General features: G+C 36.6%; 2 protein-coding genes across 3 annotated transcripts; one reads left to right on the plus strand and one right to left on the minus strand.

Moving 5' to 3' along the window:
* Positions 1–5,205: 5,205 nt before the first annotated feature.
* On the plus strand, positions 5,206–7,838 carry LOC125477701 (UDP-galactose/UDP-glucose transporter 3-like). Its single transcript, XM_048585110.1, has 7 exons — positions 5,206–5,485; positions 5,633–5,730; positions 5,839–5,969; positions 6,393–6,423; positions 6,582–6,685; positions 6,858–6,979; positions 7,247–7,838. The coding sequence occupies exons 1-7, from the start codon at positions 5,382–5,384 to the stop codon at positions 7,653–7,655; spliced, it is 999 nt and encodes a 332-aa protein (XP_048441067.1). The 5' UTR covers positions 5,206–5,381; the 3' UTR covers positions 7,656–7,838.
* Positions 7,839–9,033: 1,195 nt separating this feature from the next.
* Positions 9,034–13,408, minus strand: LOC125467937 (transcription factor MYB124-like). Of its 2 annotated transcripts, none has more exons than XM_048585109.1 (12): positions 12,837–13,408; positions 12,664–12,710; positions 12,512–12,568; positions 12,295–12,367; positions 11,914–11,969; positions 11,646–11,825; positions 11,384–11,565; positions 11,020–11,165; positions 10,634–10,776; positions 10,336–10,547; positions 10,100–10,245; positions 9,034–9,816 (listed from the first exon to the last, which is right to left on the minus strand). In XM_048585109.1, exons 1-12 carry the CDS (start codon positions 12,891–12,893, stop codon positions 9,706–9,708), a joined length of 1,410 nt encoding a protein of 469 aa, XP_048441066.1. In that variant the 5' UTR covers positions 12,894–13,408; the 3' UTR covers positions 9,034–9,705. The 2 variants fall into 2 exon arrangements, with proteins under 2 accessions (XP_048441066.1, XP_048441065.1); XM_048585108.1 differs by having other exon boundaries at positions 11,020–11,168; positions 12,837–13,407.
* Positions 13,409–13,793: the final 385 nt, after the last annotated feature.

The following is a 13,793-nucleotide window of genomic DNA, read 5'->3' on the forward strand; positions in this document are numbered from 1 at the left end:
CTTGTATCCATGTACTGCATCGGTTGACGGAGTCCAATCGTCATTGAATACTTCATCTGGTGTGGACATTAGTAACACCCTCCCGGAATGAAAAGTTATGAGATTGATCAAGGACACAGTTTGAATGTGCTTTTAAAGTGACTAGAAATTATTTTTTGTGAGAATATTTTTAGAACCAATTCTTATTAAAAACGCAAGCGAATCCTAGAAAAAACATTTGAAGTGCTCTCTTCAAGCGCTTTCAGTCGTTTTAAAAACACTTCAAAACAAGCTCTAAAATGACAACCTTTTTTATTATTAAATTATTCACAATGTCGATGATAATTGGTTAGTGTTGACTTATAATAGAATCGGTTTGTAACATGCGTATGTAGGCTGCCTGACACTAAAAAATTTAAATACCTACTTTAAAAATTAAATATTATAGTAATGTATAACTTGTAGGAATGATAATATGATTTTTAACTACAAGTTTTATTCTAGATGGCTGTCTTGGCATGTTTAGTGAGAAAGTGATTGAGTGCATATGGCTTGCTTTAGTGTGCAACCTTTAATTAATTCAACTCTCTCTTTAGTCGACTTTGTAATAGTTAAGAAGAAAAGAATAATCCCTTTTACTTTGATAGTGAAGTAAAATATATATTTAATATAAAATAATAACACTCATGAAATTGTTTTTGGTAAAATTGGGGTCAAAAGTTCTAAGAAAAACAACTAACTCTTAACAAAATGCGTTTAAAAAAACCCAATATCATCCTTAAAGATAAACCTATCCACAAGAGGAGGAGGCTCACCACCATGGACAAAGTGGTTATGGTAGACTTGTGAGAATATTTTAATATTTTAGTGTGGCCCACATAACAAGGTTCATGTGTGATGTATTCCGTTTAATGAATATTGTTTTGAAAGTGATCTTATTGGTCAATTTATGAGAATTAGTTTTCTATTTTATTGTCGTTATGGGTAGTAATTAATGATGGGCTACATTAGGAAAGGAGTCCTCTCTTTGCTTATAAGAGTGCACATACTCATCTAATGTGTATACTGGAGAAAAACACATATTAGGGTTTTAACATGCAAGTAAGGTTGGAGAGAGAAAACCTAATTTCCTCCACACTGACGGCTTGTTTACAGACCGCTCAAGATAGATGTTGTAAAAGACATTTCATGACAAATTATCGAGAACTGTAATTTATGTATTCTACATTAATCATTTGTGAAAATCATGGAGTTCAAGATCTAGCTCATGAATTAGGTAATATATGTGTGATTGCTCAGACCAAAAATGTATTACCACAAATAAAACGAGATAGAAACATGTGGAATCCAAATGTAAGAGATAAAAAATGCTTGCCTTATTAGCTATTTGTATTATCTCTCTAGCAGAGATATGATCCACTTGCGTTGGCAGACTTTACTTCTATTAAAAAGATGGTATAAGTAAATGATAAGTGTACTTTCGACAAAAAAAAAAAAAAAAAAAATCATTAGTGTAGCGCTACTCATAAGAGATACTATTTCTTGTCAAAATAATCACGAAAATGACGTTTCACCTGACGTATTCTTCATCCACTTGTGCTTAATTAATAAATAGTGCACATGTAATATGCTTTTACAGAATTGGATCCCATCTGCATCTACTTTGTAGGAATCCTAGGAATCCTCACATTTTAACTATTTATCGTGTATCGTGCGGTCGAAAATCATTTGATTTTTTTATTTAAAATTAAACACAAATAGTATTTAATGAAAAATAACGGAACGATGTACAATGAATGGTTAGGATCCCCACAAAGCTTTTACAACCCCTAATTAAGTTCACACTACTAATTTATAAAGTATGTGTGACAATGTGAGAGAGAAAAGTGTTAGTTGACAAAAATGTATAGTGATTTTCATTCTTTATTCAGTCAATGAAAACCGTTAATGCTCTGTTTTTTTTTATGAAATTATTATTAGCATTAAAAAAATTTCATTTGGCATTCCAAACTTTATATAATTAGAAAGAAAAATATACTTACGAGGTGTAAAATGAAATTTTTGTAGTACTAATAACAATTCTCTTTTTTATATTTGTTTATTCGGGATTGATACCTTCTCAAATATAATAATTGCGTTAATCATTAGCACGAAAAATGCTAGTTGGACGCTCTCAAGTAGGATTCTTTAAGTATTTTTTGTTGTTTTATAGTTTAATGCTAATTTTTTTGCTAATATTATAAAATATTATGTTAAAAATATAAAATGACAAAAAATTTATGTAAAATTCTACTTTTAAAAAAGTCTCCTCATTTCTTTAATCGGCACTCAAAACAAACAAAAAAAAAAAAACCTATAGAACTGGACATGGGATCAAGCAACAAATCATTGGGGGTATTTTGGGAATATAAATAATGGGTCGTGTGAAGGCTGTTGGCCAACAAGAATCAATAGCTAATAATTAGAGGGGAGGCATCATGTGACAAATTGAAATATATTAAAAAGGTACTTGATGGCGTAGAAATTTGATACATGCCTTGACTGCAAATTCTTTGCATGCGCCAACCGTTTTCACACGCGACCTGACTGCCACGACTAATATAGTAGGAAGATGCCTCCTTCAGATAATTCTGCGTTCTACTTTTTTCTACATCTTAAAACAACGGAAAAGTAACCACGAACAAGTTGGTGGTTCAGTAGTAAAAAATAGATTACGAGGTTTTTTTCAAATTAAAAATTGAAGATCTTAGATTCGAAATCTGTTGTTGATGTGAAAGTCAAACTTACGATCAGAAAATGCTAAAATATCTTTATCAGTTTTTACAATTTAAAAAAAAAATAGATAATCATAACTTACTACCAATTGTTTCGTTGAAAAAGAAAAAAAAAACAATTGAAAAGTGCAATTTAAGGGAAAAAAAAAACATAGGAAGAAAGAAATGTTACTTGTCCAGCTCAGCTGTGCTGATTACTGCAGGAGGCAGAAAGTACCATGGAAAGACAGGGATAGGGGAGCACTCAGAGGAGTAGATGAGGAAAGCAGCCCGTAACCACCTATCTCACCTGCCCAACCAGAACCAGGACACGTGTTATGTTGTTGTGTCTATGATTATGACGTCATTGTAAAGCCATTTCAAATAGAAATGATTGAACATGATCCCGTCCAAAATTATAATCGTGTAAAAAATTAGTTTTAAATTAACTGTATCAAACCATACTTATTTACCATTTACAACCGAATAAACTAAACATAATCCCTCAATAATTTATTGGTTTTAAGTTTATTGGCAATTTTATTGGTTAATTAAAATATCTTTGATGTTGAATTTGGATCAATTATTGCACCTGATGAGTCGAGCCCTAAAAAAGGCTAAGGAGAAGGCTACATTTGGCCAACCTAATGCCCCTTTAGCCAAATAATGGTCTGGTGAGGCTCCACAGACTTATAACCCAATCATCGGTTGAATGAGGTTTTTAGCAAAACATGCCATTTGTTTAACTTTGAGACCTTTAGCGCTCTCCATTAGACATGACATAACACCGAAAACATGACATTCCCCACTAATGATATATGGTTAAATATAAAATAAACTTAAAATCAATAATGTATCATTAACATAGAACGTCACAACAATTATATATTAGTGTCATATAAGTCCTTCTCGAAACATAAAAATAATTATACGTACATTAATATGTCGTTTGGACATCATTCTATACGATAGTTATTTATTTTAACCCTCCAGCTTGAATGGTCATATGACAACAGTAAGTGGGTCTCCAAAAGATGGGACACGTAGCCGTGTCGGATACTCCGAGTAACGGACTCAAATCACATGGCGGTGCTTCTAGCCAAAGAATGTTGACCTGACCTGTCACCTCCGTGGGTCTAGGTCCTCCTCCTCGAAGAAGAAGAAGAAGAAGGAACTATAGCAGGATGGGCGCCTGGGCCCCGAGATGTTTGTGTTTAGGTTCATGAAGCGTTTCGGGCCACATTATTAGGGCTTGGCGTACTCTCCGGCCTGCTGCTCTACCGAGTCTATTCAACCGAGTTACCGGAGAAAGGTCTGCATGAAATGACAGTGTCACAAACTTAATATTATCTCGCAGCGACTTATGTGAAAAGTTAAAACGCATGGTGTCCCAATGGTGTACGTAAGTTCTTCTCGAGCTACCGAGAGCTATGTGATTTTTCAAAAATTCAAAGAACTTTGTGAATGTACAAGCGATAGTAGGGAGGAACGAAATTTTTGTGCAAATTAGTACTAGTTTGGTACTGAGGTGCTTTTATAAAAAGTAGGTATAAAAAAAGCCAAGCTCAAAAAGGTGTTTGGTAAACATTTAAAAACAACTTATTTTCACAGTTTTGGGTGAAAAAAACTAAAAACTTGAAGTAGCAAAAATGAGCTTATTCTCACACCACAGCAGAAACAGTTTTTTTTCAAAACACAGCAATATCAAACCAGCCTTTAGTTTCATCATCTTATCCATTGTCTTTGAGTCAAATTTTTTGCTAGTACGATGATGTGGTGTGCAAATGGATGGCTCCAACTAGATTAATCATAAAAAACCACTCGCTATATAACATCCAAACATTGTCACTTAAAATTGTTTGCACATATAATTAAATAACGAATTACTCTTTGTAATATAAGGACAAAGGAGAAAAAAACAAAAGAAAACTAATGAAAATGGCTTGAAAACTTTGAGTTTTAATCAAAATGACAAAAAAATGTTGCAAATGAATAGTATCAGAAGTAACTTTTTAGAATATAAATGTCTTTTTCGTTAAAGGTGAACACTACTAGAAGTGTTTCGTTAAAACTTAAAAAAAAAACAACGTAATTTATCGGTAATTTGAGAGAGGGAATAGGTTTTTTTTTGTTTTTTTTTTAAATAAACGATAGTATCTACATTAAAGAGGTGAAAGAATGAGTTAAGTTTTACAATAGGGGTTTGTATAATAATACAGTTTAGCTTCGTATTTGAAGAGAATTGAACATAAAATTCTTTAGTTACAAATGAAAATGAATACTATTAGACAGTTCTACTAATTGCCTCGGGTAGTTAAATAGTAGAAAGTAGCAATACCGGCCAACTGCCAGGGTCCGCGTTTGCGCAGCCAATGAGAAGCGACGCAGTGTCACCCAACCAATAGAAAGCCTCCACGTAGACAAAGCCACGTAGCGTTGGCGCTCCCGCCTATATCAACGGTCTCTTCGCCTTTCCTGAATTGTGGGAGTTATGTACCCAAAATTATTCTGCTAATATTCTTCTCGCTTCCTCTTAAACCTTCTCATCGGAAACCCTAATTATCTTGCTTCATTTGAAAAAAAGAGGGGAAGAGAGAGGAGGCCGGATCCGGAGGTATTTCCGGCCACATTTACTTATTGGGGGCTGAAATGGAAACGCACGGATCGGGGCTCCGGCGCGTGTTGGTGTTCGGATTCTGCGTCGTCGGAATTTGGTCTGCTTATATCTACCAAGGCGTGCTTCAGGAAACTCTGTAAGTCTTATTTTCTCTTTCTATCTGCATCTGGGGATTTCCCAGATCACGAACCTTTGTTTTGGAGATTTTCAGCTCCTGAAATTGTTTTCCGAATTGATCGATGAAGTTAATCAAAATTGTTGATGTTCTGATCTTTGTTTTTAGGTCCACGAAGCGATTCGGGCCAGATGGGAATAGGTTCGAACACCTTGCGTTCCTCAACTTAGCCCAAAATGTGGTTTGTCTAATCTGGTCATACATAAGTAAGTTTCAATCTCCCTGAAAAATCTTGAATTTCTTGTATCGTGGATTGATTGGAGCTGAAAAAACGAATTGGGTGATAATATTGTCATGTGGGTTTCTTTGAATAGTGTTAAAGCTTTGCTCTAGCGGTAATGCTGGAGGTGCGCCTATGTGGACGTACTGGAGTGCCGGGATTACTAACACGATTGGACCCGCTATGGGGATCGAAGCGTTGAAGTATATCAGTTACCCGGCTCAGGTTTGCTTTCCAATTTTGAACCAGTAGCCCAAATGGGCAGCATTAGAGAATATATAGTAAATGGTCAGCATTAGAGAATATAGTAATGGTTATAGGAAGAATTGATGGTTGTGTGTCCTAGGTCTAGTTTACTTGATTTGAGTTTCTTAGGATCTAATTAGCGAGGAAGCAAATGATTGTCATATATGTTATAGAGATGTTCATTTCCTCTGGATAAAATCATTGGCAGAAAATGGTTTAGGGCCGACCCCGTTATTTTGGATAAATGACTAGTTGAGTTGAGTTAATCAGGGTGTTGAATTGGTTGTTGAAGGGATGAGGAGAATGGAGTTTTGTGAAAAGTTTCGTTCTTGTGGTTTTTAAGTAATGCCAAATAAAAGGATCTATAGTTTTGGATATTTAAGCTGTTCTGTTTACTTGCAGGTCTTGGCAAAGTCCTCAAAAATGATTCCAGGTCAGATATTTTCAAGTTCATTACTCTTCTATATCTTACTAAAGCAAGCATGTTACTCATTATTAAGTTCAATTAAGATTGTGGAATATCATACTGATTAGATCAACCTTTAAATTTTGTACATAAATAAGTAATAAATGGTTATTATTTGTATGCAGTGATGCTGATGGGTACTCTAGTCTACGGCAAAAGATACAGCTTTCCTGAATATGTTTGTACTCTCCTTGTTGCCGGAGGGGTATCCGTATTTGCACTCTTGAAGGTGAGGGATGGCGTGTGTGCTTGTGTGTATTTCTTGAGAATGGAACGAGAATTAAATAATTTTTATGTTTTCTCTTTCAATTTTCCTTCTATAAACTGTCCTCAATGAATTTCATGCAATTTATGCAATTTTTGTTGTTATTCTTATGTTTTTCTCATTCGGTCAATTTCAGACTAGCTCAAAGACGATTAGCAAGTTGGCACACCCAAATGCTCCCCTTGGGTATGGACTATGTTTCCTCAATCTTGCTTTTGATGGATTCACAAATGCTACCCAGGATTCAATAAAAGCAAGGTATACTTCAGAACAACATCATCTTTGTCCTACCATTTAACTAGTTGTTGCCTTTCTGTTTTTCACTGACTGGATTCTTGGCGTTATTTAAACTGTTTATCAACATTTGCAACCCCCTGCTTTCGAGAATGCTTGAGGGAGTTTTTATGCCGATCCTCTATATATTGTTTATAGAAATAGATGTGTGAAATTGTTATGTTGAGCCATCTGTACGTGATTGATATAGAGAATTCAGTCTCAAATGTTGTAGCTTTTGTGTTTGCCCAGGTATCCAAAGACGAGCGCTTGGGAAATAATGCTAGGCATGAATTTATGGGGTACCATATACAACATGATCTACATGTTTGGCTGGCCACGTGGCAGCGGATTTGAGGCGGTTCAGTTCTGCAAGCAGCATCCGGAAGCAGCTTGGGACATTTTTCTCTATTGTCTCTGTGGTGCAGCTGGGCAGAACTTCATTTTCCTAACCATAAGTCGTTTCGGTTCCTTAGCTAACACCACCATTACCACAACCCGCAAGTTTGTAAGCATCGTGGTGTCTTCGTTGCTGAGTGGCAATCCCCTGTCAACTAAGCAATGGGGGTCTGTCGTCATGGTGTTTTCTGGGTTGTCGTATCACATCTACCACAAGTGGAGGAAATCGCAGAGAGTGCCGAAGAAGAGAAAGCCAATGTAATAACAATTTTGATCTTACATATTCAAAACCCTTCTTTCCAAAATTTTACATCTCTTGTTCTTTCCCTCCGTAGTCGTATCAAGCTATTTGTAATGTAATTGAACAGACCCTCTAATCTCTATAGCTATAGAGAGTGTATTCTGAACTTTTTGTAATGGAAGTCGCACGGTAGTCGTAGCCACACCTTATATTTGTAATGTTTTGGTGGCAATCAAAGCGTTGAATTATCGTAATGGAATGGATGTCGAGTACATCTTGAACTACCCTGGAGAAAACACAACTTCAGAGATGTTGACTGACGAACAAACTATTGGGTGTCGTGGGAAGTGATCAAGGTAATGGAGTCGAAGATGACGGTTCTACTATGGAGCCCGTTTCGCAAAAAAAAAGCTCTCAAAGCGGTGATGACATTGAATAATTCGAGATGAAAAATCCACACCAGACTTTCTTATCATGTTAAGAAAAGTTAGAGATGAGATCAAAGGTGACATCAATTTCAAGAAGAAACAAACAATGATTGAGTCATATTTCAAGAAGGCCTCATAGTCGAAACACAAGCCCTATGTGTCAGAAAATTATTAATTTATATATTACGGAAGACCTATATGAATTTTCTATAATGTATTGTCTTATGAATTTAGCAAATTATTAATTTAGCACGTTATTCCCAAATCAGGACTGGCCAAAAAGATCATTTAACTAAGGTTATTAATTTTATTACTAATTTATCCTTGAGATCAAACAATTTTATGTTGGGGTTGAGAGGTCAAAAGTGCCAATTTGTGCTCATATACCTTCACTCGAGAAAGTTTACAGCAAATTATTGCAAGTGCACTTTATTTTGTAGAGATTTCCCTCCCTCTTTTACCACTTTGCTTTTCCTTTCTTCCTAATCATACTTGTCCACCACCACCACCAAACACAGTTTTTGGTCTCGCTACCCTTCTTCCCCACTTCAAAACACTATCAAGACAGAAGAACTGAAGACTGGGAGCTTCCTTGACGCCTGCCATAACCCTCTGGTAAGTAAAACCAATGGCTTCCTACTTCCTGGCTCAAATTTTGCCTACTTTTACGCCCATTTTCTTTTCGGATTTCTTGTTCCGTTCCTTATTTTGAATGAAACTCATGCATCCTGCATCTGTGTGCGAGTCGGTTTCTTAGTTTTCTGATGCTGAATGTTCTAACATCACTTCACACTTGCTAGATGTGTTCATCTTTGACACAAGCGATAGTGGGGGAGGGGAGATTCAAACTCGGCACCTCAGATACAAAGGTAAATATCTTGACCAACCGAGCTACGAGCCTCTTGATTAGAGATGTGTTCATCAGTTCATGTCTTGATTCTAGGAAGAAAGAGTAGAACAAAAGAGAGAAGTGCACACCAAAACCAAAACCATTTTCACTCCAATTACATTAAGTTTTGTTACATCAGAAATCATGGGGGGAAATCAAACCAAAGAAGGAAAAAATATCAACTTATTATGTACCCGTTTTCCACGCCGGAAAAACGATAAACAGGAATCCACTTGAACTGGTTAATCCTCTCTCATTTTTTTTCTTGTTTCCTCTTCTCTTTCTCTCTGTTTTGTTTTGATCATGTACGCTAGCAGAAAATATAGGCAAGCTGCCTATGTATACTTACAGTAGTCTTACACTCTTGAATGACTAGGGATATAGCAGGTTCTGTACAACTGTAAAAATCAAGGCCAAAAAATGGAACACTCGGAAAACATATCGGATGACAATAGACAAACTAAAGAATGACACACCAAACACACAAAAAGCGAGTACCGATTAGGAACTCTGAAGGAGGTAACTCTGCTGAGGTCAAAATAATGCAGAAAACTATGTTAGATACGTTTGCAAATGCTAAAATGCACCATTGCATTCTAGATCTGGGTTTTGGGAAGCAGATCTTTACCTGCCCATTTGTAAAATTTTAGGCTGGTATGGCTGCAATCCTAAGAAAAGAGGAATCCAAAACGGACACGAACTCAATAGGCCATGTAAAATTTCTATATATGAGGTGGTGGATCAAAAAGGTTGGCTATAGACTTTGGAGGAGGGATCGTTTGCAGGGTGGCGGTTGTGAAGGATTGGTGCTTGGGATGGGGCAGGGGGAGTCCTCTCCAAGCGTTTTGAGCAAGAAATTCCTCTCCTGAAAAATTCCAACACATAAGTGGTCATTGGTCAGTCTTAATACATACAATTTCATGCATTCGTACCATAAGAAGTTAGGAACTTGTTCTACATATACTAACCGTCACCTAGATTCTATGAGGCAAATGAGAAGCTACAGAGATTTCCAAATTCAGGTTTGCGGGTAGAAATTTGGAACAAGGCTGAACATCGCTGAGCATGGTTACCAAACTAATGTACTCGGATTTCAATAGTTTGTGGTGCATATTGTTTAATAGAGTTGAACTTCTGAGACAACTTACACTTTCAGAAAATTTTGGGCTAGGAATTCCTGCTGCCAAGGATCTGAACAATGGGGTAACTTTAATAGGAGAAGTGAACTCTGTATTTGACGACACAGAAACAACTGCGTAATCTTTTGTTGCTTCATCACATGATGGAAATATCTCTGCAGAAAGAAAGATTAGATAGGTTATCGGCAAATCTTACTGAGTCGGAAATGTGATCAGCCAACATATCTTATATGTTAATCCATTACCTTGCTTTTCGGAAACAATCCCTTTCTCACAATCACCAACATCATTTTGCCCTTCAATAGGAATTGAGTGTGACCCTAGTCGAATCTCCTGATTCGGTGAACCTATTTCAACTTCATTTTGTTCCACTTGATAGCATTCTGTTTGGGACAGAAGAGTTGACCCTGTACTGTATTCGGAACTTCCTGGAGAGTCGTTGTATAGATCTGGCTGCCTGCAATGTATATGTCACCAATTAGATGGTGTACAGTGGTTTAAATATGCTCATATAAGAATAGTAGTCTAAGTCACATTTCTTACTGCCAAGATGGTCCGCTTCCCACAGTGGTACTCCTTAAGTCCTCTAACAGATATTTAAGATCTTCGAGTTGAAAATCAAAATCGTCAATTCCATAACTGAGGATGTCACTGTCTTTGCTTTGATTCAAGAAATCTTGGAGCACCTGAATATCACATTTGATGTATGTTAGAGGATATGCAGACTCAATTTGGCACCAGACTTGAATCTGTTTTACTCTCTGAATTAAATATGGAGGAATCAAGTACTAAAGGCATCTGAATATCACATTCGCAATATATGTGAGTTATATGTATATTTATATGTTCCTACGATTTTTAAAAACCAAGCAATTAAATGTTAATTGCTCAGTCCACAGGACCACAGCAAATGGATAATTATTTCTCACCATCCAAGCATTTTCAAGACTCTGGTCTGTGTTCTCTGAGTGAACTTTTAATGCCAGCGAGCTGAGCAACTCCGCTTGTTGCATCAAAGCAATTATCTTCGGGTCATCCTTCTTGAGAAATGATCCTTGAAACTTGCTATTTTGTACTGCTGATAAATGAAAGTAAGAGTGACCTTAGAGTTTTGTAGTTGAGAACATATAAACCAATGCATAATGAATTTTCAAATGATAAATAGGCCAACTTTCTGCTGACGCAATACAAACAATATGCTTATGTTCTCACACATTTCCTGCAATGTTCTTTTCAGGCATTGTAAAGAAATCTGATGAGTTGCCGAACAAGTTTCAATTTGAGGTGATTTACCATTCCCGGCGAATTCCTTGGTGCTATGCCCGTTATGCTGGTCTTGCAGATTCTCTACATTGTGAGCATTCTGAATCAACACAGTAAACGGAGGTCTTAGCTGCTGATTTATCTTTCCACACTGCTCAAGTAGCCTGTCCCCAGACGTGCAATTTTTGGGGAGACTAGGGATGTGGCTTCTCCTGCGTTGCACAAAGAATGAGTTCTACTACATTGAGCAGTAACCAAATCAACATTTTTGTACATAAAGATGTAATTTTACCTCATCTTCTTAGGAGGTGCTGTTGTTTCTGTTGTTCCATCCGTATTGAATCCATTTCGTATAATGACCCTTTTGTCATTTTGATTAATGTACGATTTTGCATTTTCTTTAGCTAAGGCCTCATATTTTGCTCTCTTCTTGCACAAAGTTGAAAACCGGTTTTTCACGGCATTGTCAGTTCTGCATAAGTAGGACAACTTATGATCTTAATTGCGTCATTAGATCGAGCTAAGGTATTTCAGGAGGAGAAAAAAGAAAGCTAATATACCTTCCTGAAACCACCTTTGCTATTTCTGTCCATCTGTTCCCGAATATCTTCTGAGCCTGCAGATCCGATCACCTTGAGAAATTAGGTTTCTACCACATCCAATGACGAGGGTAATAGTGTTTAATGCTGAATAAACAGTGGTGGTTTTTTCTGTTCAACTTTAGGAAGACATGCAGTGCAATCACCAGGCCTGGCCTACTTGGTCATATTACAGAAAATGATTAAATCCTCTCAACAATCAAGTTTTGATGATTTATTTTTCTCCTTAAACCATTTAAGGATGCTTAAAGTGAAGAATTTCATACTTTTTGATGAGGCAATATTCTAAATTACTCTAATCTACAGCGCACAATGATATTCTAAGCTACTGTCGTCAAGTACCTCGCACAAGAGCATGTCTTCCTCTGGTGACCATCCTCCCTTCTTGAAGTCAGAATTCAAGTATGTGTACCATCTGCAACATTATTTGTCAAATTTCAGAAAAAAATAAAAAATAGCAGTCAAAACAATTAGACCTCAATAATTGAGTAGGTAATGAAAAAACAGAGGATTTCTCAGCAGAACTCAACTCAAACATCAACATTGGGTTTGAAATTACCTTCTCCTGCACTGTCTGGTTGTTTTATCCTTGAATTTAGATGCAATGACAGCCCAACTGTACACAAATTGATCACAAAAACATAGCATTCATTGAATAAATGTAAAGAAAAATTGTAAAACCAACCCAGGTGAGAAAAACAAGAAACTTACTTTTCTGTTCCATGGAGGCTGATTTGATTCCTCAGTATGTCATCCTCCTGCAACTCAAAAGAACAACCAGAACCCATGTCAGAAATAAACCAAAGAAACATGATTGGGTGTCTTGATCAAAACCCAGAACTCAAAACAATACAATGAGAGAGAGAGAGAGATGAAAAGACCACCTCTTGAGACCAAGTAACGATATGGCGCTCCTTCTTCTTTGACTCCTCCTGCGGCATTTGGGTTTTAAATTTCACCTCTCTCTCCCTCACTCTTATCTCACAGTTGCTCACTCCTCAGTCTCTCTCTCTCTCTCTCTCTTACGCTCCCAGATGATCCCTTTATCCAAACCAAGTTGCATAATACTACTAAAGCCAGAGTCTTTTTCAGCTATATAATAAAATAGCCAAACCCCAATAGAAAGCCACACCTCAAAAGCTATCCAATCTCCTTCCTGTATTGGATTTAATCGCCTCGGATTCTAACTTTTCAGCCGCACTCCCTTTGGAGTTTGGAGTTTATATCACAAATATATGCTCAAACAGTGCATATACTTGTAAAAACAGATTAGATTGGATCCGGGGTACTCGTATTTGTACCGATTTCAAACAACTTACAGAGATTTTGGGATGAAAATACGATCAGGGGTCGTGAGAGTTTTGGGGTGGGACTGGACAGAACAGTGAGAGGGTGGACTGGAGAGAGGAGGAGATGGGAGAGCTTTTTTCAAAGTTTCTCTGTATCTTTACAACTAATCAACTTACAAGGACTGCAAGTCTGGAAAAATCGTATATTGTAATGAATAAAAAATAAATAAAAACCAACGGATTGTTTGGTTGCTTTAGTTTATAGTGCGCGGGTATGAGCGCAAGTTTGAAAAAATAACGCTGAATTCCATGAGATAACATTAATGCATCAGTATGCTGGTGAAGACTAAGCCCAAAGGGCCACACACCACCACACTATTTTTTTTATTTTATTCATCATATCATTATGTATTTGTATATAGGAATTACATACAAATTTGGCCCTCTATACTTTTGATGTTGTCTACTTTGATCCCTATTTTCAATCCCAAATTAGTCCTGGAACTTTTGTAAGTGTGTCTAACAGAGGCAAACAATGACTTTGGATATAAA

This window comes from the organism of the source record quoted next, unplaced genomic scaffold, assembly GCF_019419815.1.
Source record: "Pyrus x bretschneideri cultivar Hongxiangsu unplaced genomic scaffold, Pyrus_bretschneideri_v1 Contig22, whole genome shotgun sequence".
Taxonomy (NCBI): domain Eukaryota; kingdom Viridiplantae; phylum Streptophyta; class Magnoliopsida; order Rosales; family Rosaceae; genus Pyrus; species Pyrus x bretschneideri.